The 8,207-nt window shown below is 39.2% G+C and overlaps 2 protein-coding genes across 2 annotated transcripts; both read right to left on the bottom strand.

The window, feature by feature from the left end:
• Window positions 1-1,256: 1,256 nt before the first annotated feature.
• Window positions 1,257-1,766, bottom strand: LOC149005312 (pectinesterase inhibitor 10-like). The gene has a single exon (XM_089135848.1). It carries the CDS (start codon window positions 1,764-1,766, stop codon window positions 1,257-1,259), a length of 510 nt encoding a protein of 169 aa, XP_088991974.1.
• Window positions 1,767-6,970: 5,204 nt separating this feature from the next.
• On the bottom strand, window positions 6,971-7,480 carry LOC149005311 (pectinesterase inhibitor 10-like). Its single transcript, XM_089135847.1, has one exon. The coding sequence runs from the start codon at window positions 7,478-7,480 to the stop codon at window positions 6,971-6,973; it is 510 nt and encodes a 169-aa protein (XP_088991973.1).
• Between the last annotated feature and the right edge of the window lie 727 nt (window positions 7,481-8,207).

Raw genomic sequence — 8,207 nt, 5'->3', positions numbered from 1 at the left:
GCTATGGCCTTGGGAGAATACCAAATAAAAAGTTGTATATGGTGTGGTGTTACATCCATCCATTTCCTTTTATGGTTAACCCTTCTCTACTTTGGGGTAATCATTAGATTTTCTCTTCATCTAAGATTTGATGACAGTTCGCACCTTTCTCCATTCTAAATACTTCCCTTTCATCCTCTAGAGAAATTTTATAGATTACTTAGTTTAAGCTTTTCTTTGACAAAAAAATTATGATTTTTATGATAGGGTTATGTACCAAAGCTAAAACATGGCCTAACATGAAAAAGGCAGCGATAGCGTTGTCCGAGTTTTGCCTAGTTACAAAGCCCAGACAGCCCTATTAAGGAACGAGTTGGGAAGTTGGGTGCACACTAATTGATGGATGCACACACCACACCATAACTTTTTATTTGGTATTCTCCCAAGGGCATAGCCTAGTTTTGTTGCATAAAAAAAGAGAGGAATAAATCTACTTCTCAATGACCTTATTAGTGGGAATTCTTTCTTTACTTAAGTGGGGTAGGTTGTTTAATGGCCTAATTCATCACCATGAGGAGCTCATGTGGTGTAGAATGTGGTTTTTGGCCAATACAAACGTAATGCCATCCTTGTATACTACGTAATTCATACTATACACACATGCATTGCATTCTTATTTACTTTATTGCAATGTCTCTTATAACTTCTTCTTCTTCTTTTTTTATTTTATTTTTTTTTTAATTTAATTTAATTTTTTTTTTTTAAGTGTTGTGCTGTAACTTTTGGCTCTTTCGAAGGGATTACAAGAAATGCCTCATCTTCTAGTTGGAGGTTTTTATCTTGTTTGTGGTGGTGCCAAGGAACAACTTTTGACGGTATGGTGCATCTGTTACCTAAATAAAGGGAACACTAACGGTGTGACTACACCTTTTCTATCGAAGATTTGTGCTACTACTACATTATGTTCTCAGAATCAGATAAGGATCTTCAAATTCTAATTGTATTGCAATTTCATTTCTTATATTTGAAAATAAATTACACAACAAAGAATTGAGGCAATTATATCCATAGAGAGTCCATTCAAGGAATCTACACTTGGCTTCGCAAAACCTCAACTAAATTTATAAATTAATACGATATCAGATACCACAATGAAATCATATGGCCATAATCTTCCCTATAAAGTGTTTCCTTCTTTTTTTTTTTTTTTTTTTCTAAGAAAACAAATTTTATCGAGAACGTTGCGAAATAGCCTAGACTCGAGAGATAAACCGTAATCAAGCTAATTTATTGATGAAGGTAAGGGTAATGCTTATCAACTTCTTGCCTTCCACCACAAGACCAAGTAAATCCGATTTCACTGATTCCAATCCCTCCTCACATGTATCCTCGTTCGTAAGTGCTGCACTCATCCACGTCTTCAAGTTGTCAATGGCTACAATGTTGAGCTTTCCGTTCAGTGTCATAGTTGACTTGCGCATCTGATAAATGGCGTCTCCATAGGTGTCCATGCAGTCCTTTATAACCTTGTCAGATCTGGGTTTCTTTGAAAGGAGACCATTGACAATTGTTGCACTAGAAGAGCTCTCTTTGAGGGCCACCCTAGCTAGACTAGATGGACTTTCTTCGATCGTGAGGGCTCTTGGGAGGAGTTTGGCGATGCAGACGTCAGGATACAATGTTGTCTTGCAGTTGGTAATGATAAAATTCTTGTTGGCGGCGGAGATTGCCAATGGAAGAAGGAGGAGGACGACGGCTGTAGTGATTGTAGTTTCCATGGCAGCCATTTATTTTTTAAAGAAAGAAACACTGGTGGTTTTTAAAGTTCTGTTGTTATCATTAATTTGGAAGGAAGACAGATGGGCAAGGAGTTGATTGAGAGGGTATTATTTATACATGGGCTTCTTATCTTGTTTGCCTTTCTGGTTGGGATCTTAATGATAGGAGGTAAAAGCGGATGCTTTGTATACTATTACAAGGAATGGTTGAAACGCTATTCAACCATTTAATTTAGTTTGCTTCTATATAGTGAGGACGGGCGTGAAGTGCAACTGAATTGTTAAATATCCGTGGGTTTAAAATTAACTAGAAGGCCAGTGTTTGAGGTTGAAATGAGGGTTGTTTGATTACGACTTTCACAACCATTCTTGCACATTGTTTGGCACTCATTGTGTAACAACCCCCATATTTCTCACCCGAGATCCATATTTCAGGTCTGAGAACCCGAAGGTCTAGTCAGGTAAGTTTGTGGTGTGTCCAGATAGAAGTCCATGATCCATACCTTGAACCCATGGATCTGGATCCTTTGTCTGAAGAGCTTGCCTTGCTTGGTAGTTGGACTTCCGGAAGTCAAGTGTTGTTCGGAGTTGTCCGGAATGAAGGTAAGATCTCCCCCATCTCCTCTTTAGGGCTAGGTTGGACTTGGATATCAACCCCTAGAAAAAGCACCCTTGTATGGAAAATTACATGGGGGCGGTTGCTAGTGGCGGTCGATCAAACAAAGCAACCGCCTGGAGCAACCGCCCAGTCTGTTTTTGGAGTTTTTGCCCTATTTTGCCCCCTAACTTCTATAAAAGGTAACCCTCATCCAAGTAACGAATATTTTATTTGTGGTTGTTAAATTTGGAGGTTAGACGGCTGCGGGGAAGTTCCGAAAGTGAATTTGAAGTGCTGGCAGTGACCTGGAGATCAGTCCTTCCCTTTTTCTGGCTTTTTGAAGTGAGGTAACGAATTCACCCTTTATTCTTTAGCCTCTTTGTCTATTATTTGAGTGTTAACCCATCCCCTCCTCATGGTGGTTACCCTCTTTGATCATTGTGACTCTCTTTCCAATCTACTTGAGATGATTTATCCAAAAACGAAACCCTGCTTTCGTGAGAAGGATAATCCAGTCAAGGGGAGAGTTCTGGGTAAGCCAATGATGGTAATTGCGAGGATTTCCTTCACCCTTTGGCTTTGGGAGTATTAGATTTGAGACTTAGGCCATGATCACTCAAAATCCGGATTGAAAACGGGTTTTCAGAAGCCTGAGTTTTGGATTGAAACTCTCTGTTTTTTGGGCAGTCACTAGTGGCGGTCGCTCAACTTAAGCGACCGGCCCGAGCGACTGGCTGGTAAACAGTGACCAAATGACTTTTGGTTCTGATTCTCTTTGATTCAATTAACTCATATAATATTGTAACAATGTGTTTAGGTATACTCTGTTTGAAAATAAAGACTTCTAATAGTTAACGGATCTCTTTTTACGGACAATTTACTTATATGCAGGTAAGGACAACCCATCCTATCTTTTGAATAGACTTGAAATATGCTATAATCCAGTGTCTATTAGAATTAGTATTTCTTTATATATGCTGCTGTATTCATGTCTTATATATTAATCTTGTTATATTACTGTTGTTTGTCTTGTTTATATACTATGTTGATTATGAATGTTATGTATTGATGATGGTTAGTATATGGTTCTGATGGAAGAGGTATCTCTTTTGGGATATCTTAGCTTGGGATATCAGAAGGCTGTGGAATGGGACACATGCCTGCTGATGTCTCCAGCACTGTCATGATTGTTTGATGACATTATTAGGTAGAGTTTAGAATTGCATGGCTAGGTACCCCACATGCTACTACCCTTTCGGTAGGGGGATTGAAACCAAGTGACCCGTGATGACAGTGATGCGACATTGGTCCACTATTAGTCATATAAATGGTAGGGTTGCATATGTTACGGTTGGACTCATGAACGTCCAAGGAACGGACCAGGTGTCGTGAGGAGTCATGAGAGCATCCACCCCAATAATATGTGGATGACCATAGGGTTAAGGAGTGGAGTCCAACAGCGGTAGCCAGTCCATGAGGATTCTCTCTCCTGGTTGCGAAGGATACTGAACCGAGTTGGTTGGTGCCATAGGGGATGTATCTGGACTTCATGTAGACATGTAACCAGTATGGCCTTGCATTGGATTAGAAACCCCGACATGCGCCAGTACTCATTACCAATGGTCGTGGTGAGAGAGTGTTGACTTAACCCCAGCCATGGAAATGAGAGCCAGGTGTGGACTTTCTCTTTTTCCCAGGATCCCTACAGAGGTAACTAGTCCTTGCCGGATCAGAGTGATGAGACTTACCTAGAGGACGGCTAGAGTATATCTTAAAGCATGTTAACTATTAGAGACCTGCATAGTTAGAAATCATAGTATCATTCATACTTTGCATTCATTCATATTATTTGTGCATTTTGGCATTGTTGGGTAATTGATGGGATTTGTGATTGTTTCTTACTGAGTTCTTTAGAACTCATGCCTTTATTTTGTATATGTTTATTAGCCTGCATAGAAGAAGGAATTGTACAGGAAGATGGACTGGTTTCCTATGAAGGAACCATCCCGTATGAAGAAGATGTGGCCCCGTCAGTGGGAAATGGAGATAGCCTGTGCGGGAGCTCCTGCGGGTGCATGGAGAAGGCATCGCACCAGATGGACAAACCGGAGGTGGGAAGGCGATGGAGAAGAAGGAGGCATCCATCGAGATCCGAAAAAAAAAGGGGGGGCGCAACCAATGTTATTGGAGTATTTGGACTCCGGTAACCTTTAATCCGATCCGATAGAACATCTGTTGCTCTCGATTATCTTTTTGATTGATAATGCCCCCCCGTGGGGTGTGACCAGCATTTTTTTACATTTTTTACTTATAAATTTCTATACGTTGGATAACTCGGGTCGGTGTAGGGGGGGGGGGCAGTTGCCCTATACCGATTATCAATCGAACAGCAGAAGGTATCCAAATCCGATTATCATCTATTTTTAAAGGAAAAATGTTAAATACTTTACTCTATCCGGATAAAAATTTATCCGGATATTATCCGATCCGATAAGCAATTATCCGAATCCGAATCCGGTTACTTAGCGGACGGATACGGATATTTTCCGGTAAGAAAATTTCCGGATTCGGATACCCTTAAACGAATACGAATGCGAATTCGGAGGCGGATTTCGGCTATCCATTTATAGGTCTACTTGTAAGTCCAGCTTCTAATGGATGCCACCTCCTGTGCAAGTGAATGGGCCAAGCCATTAACATATCCAGGAGGAAAGGAAAGGAAAACACAAACATCAACTTCAAGGTGTCTTGGAAAATGTTGCATTTCTTAGAATTTTTGAGAAGTGGGATTTGTTCATGGAGTTATAATTGATCGAGTTGTGGTGAGTTTAATAAAACTCAGATATTGATGCTAAATACTCAATCTTGGGTCTCTTTCTCTCTCTCCCATCTATGGAGGAGAAATCGGGGTGTCTAGGTCAAGCTAGTAAGACATCTAACCCATACTTTGATCTTGACAGAGAAATAGGAGAACATAATTTTATATAATTGTTCCAATTTCCATGGCTAAAAGCTCTGCCATTTTGGCCCAAGATGGATTATAATGACTTGGCATCATTAAGACCAAAACTTACGCAACTAGCTATTCATGATGAAATAAATCCCAAAGAACGAGGCTAAGCATCTTATTTTGGGTCAATATTTATGCTAACAATATCATGACACTCAACCTCAGGGGTTGAACCAGTTGGCAGAGATCACCACCGCATAATATGAAATGAAGAGCTTGAATCTTCTTTGGGTTTGAGGTGAAGTCCTACTATATATTTAAACAATTATAAAACTACCCTAATTATTTAGTCAAGGTACACATAAATTGGCTAGGATGAATAAAAGTTCCAATGACAGAACATCATGACACTCCAAAATAGAATAATTGGGCTAATAGAAGTGGCAAAAAAACAAATTTTACATGACAGGTCAACATATAACTTTTTCTCATGATGGATTGATTTTTGGCCTTGTCTTGTGGGTTTTCAGTTAGTGTGCACCCAACTTCCCAACTCGTGCCTTAATAGGGCTATCTGGGCTTTGTAACTTTGCAAAACTCAGACAAAGCTATTGCTGCCTTTTTCATGTTAGGCCATGTTTTAGCTTTGGTACATAATCCTTGCATAAAAATCATAATTTTTTGATCAAAACTAAGTACTCTATAAAATTTCTCAAGAGGATAAAAGGGAAGTATTTAGAATGGAGAAAGGTGCGAACTGTCATCAAATCTTTTAGATGAAGAGAAAATCTAATGATTACCCCGAAGTAGAGAAGGATTAACCATAAAAGGAAATGGATGGATGTACACACCACACCATATACAACTTTTTATTTGGTATTCTCCCAAGGGCATAGCCTAGTTTTCTTGCATAAAAAAAGGGAATAAATCTACTTCTCAATGACCTTATTAGTGGGAATTCTTTCTTTACATATGGGGTAGGTTGTTTAATGGCCTAATTCATCATCATGAGGAGCTCATGTGGTGTAGAGTCTGGTTTTTGGCCAATATAAATGTAACGCTATCCTTGTATACTATGTAATTCATACCATACACACATGCATTGCATTCTTATTTACTTTCTTGCAATGTCTCTTTTAACTTTTGGTTTTTTTTTTTAATTTTTTTTTTATACTGTTGTGCTGTAACTTTTGGCTCTCTCGGAGGGAGTACAAGAAATGCTTCATGTTCTAGTTGGAGGTTTTTATCTTGTTGGTGGTGGTGCTAAGGAACAACCCTTGACAGTATGGTGCATCTGTAACCTAAATAAAGGCAACACTATGGTGCATTTGTGCTACTACAACGTTATGTTCTCAAAATCAGCTAAGGATCTTCAAATTCTAATTGTATTGCAATTTTATTTCTTATATTTGAAAATAAATTACAAAACAAAGAATTGAGGCAATTATATCCATAGAGAGTCCATTCGAGGAATCTACACTTCGCTATGCAAAACCTCAACTAAATTTATAAATTAATACGATATCAGATACCACAATGAAATTATATGATCAGCATCTTCCCTATAAGGTGTTTCCTTCTTTTTCTTTTTTCTTTTTTCTGAGAAAACAAATTTTATCGAGAAGAATGACGCGAAAGAGCCTAGACTCAAGAGATAAACCATAATCAAGCTAACTTATTGATGAAGGTAAGGGTAATGCTTATCAACTTCTTGCCTTCCACCACAAGACCAAGTAAATCCGATTTCACTGATTCCAATCCCTCCTCACATGTATCCTCGTTTGTAAGTGCTGCACTCATCCACGTCTTCAAGTTGTCAATGGCTACAATGTTGAGCTTTCCATTCAGGGTCGCAGTTGACTTGCGCATTTGATAAATGGCATCTCCATAGGTGTCCATGCAGTCCTTTATAACCTTGTCAGATCTGGGTTTCTTTGAAAGGAGACCATTGACAATTGTTGCACTAGAAGAGCTCTCTTTGAGGGCCACCCTAGCTAGACTAGATGGACTTTCTTCGATCGTGAGAGCTCTTGGGAGGAGTTTGGCGATGCAGACGTCAGGATACAATGTTGTTTTGCAGTTGGTAATGATGAAATTCTTGCTGGCGGCTGAGATTGCTAGTGGAAGAAGGAGGAGGAGTACGGCTGTAGAGATTGTAGTTGCCGTGGCAGCCATTTTTTTTTCAAAGAAAGAAACACTAATGGTTTTTAAAGTTCTGTTGTTATTATTAATATGGAAGGAAGATAGATGGGTAAGGAGTTGATGAGAGGGTATTATTTATACATGGGCTTCTGATCTTGTTGGCCTTTCTGGTTGGGATCTTAATGATAGGAGGCAAAAGCGGATGCTTTGAATACTATTACAAGGAATGGTTGAAACGCTATTCAACCATTTAATTTAGTTTGCTTCTATATAGTGAGGACGGGCATGAAGTGCAACTGAATTGTTAAATATCCGTGGGTTTAAGATTAACCAGAAGGGCAGTGTTTGAGGTTGAAATGAGGGTTGTCTGATTACGACTTTCACAAACATTCTTGCACATTGTTTGGCACTCATTGTTTGCTCCTTTTTTTGGGTGAAGCATTTTCATGATTACGCTGAAACAAAGTGGGATTAACCAAAAAAAAAAAAAAAAAAAAAAGAGGTGGAGGTACTCAGCATACGTTGGACAACTTTCATTAGGTTTTTTCTTTGTGTGTGTGTGTCGAGGGGGGGGGGGGTTCGTTGGGCACCAAGATTTTCCACATAGCTTTCTGAATTAGACTGAAATTTAATCGATGAGTAGTGCCTAGTTCATGGGATCATATATCAATTTCATATCAATTATAATGTCTCAGCTACTAATAAATGAAGAGGTTGATACCGACTTGTAAGTCCAGCTTGTGACGGATGCCACCTCCTG

The sequence above is a fragment of the Hakea prostrata genome, chromosome 9 (genome assembly GCF_041222555.1).
Source record: "Hakea prostrata isolate BN-2017 chromosome 9, UWA_Hpros_2, whole genome shotgun sequence".
Classification (NCBI taxonomy): domain Eukaryota; kingdom Viridiplantae; phylum Streptophyta; class Magnoliopsida; order Proteales; family Proteaceae; genus Hakea; species Hakea prostrata.
Note: the sequence above shows the minus strand (reverse complement) of the source record. Positions and strands in the feature narration are given on the sequence as shown.

Excerpts from the sequence above, each read along its gene's own strand:
- LOC149005312 (XM_089135848.1), bottom strand. The coding sequence starts at position 1,766 with ATGGCTGCCATGGAAACTACAATCACTACAGCCGTCGTCCTCCTCCTT.
- LOC149005311 (XM_089135847.1), bottom strand. The coding sequence starts at position 7,480 with ATGGCTGCCACGGCAACTACAATCTCTACAGCCGTACTCCTCCTCCTT.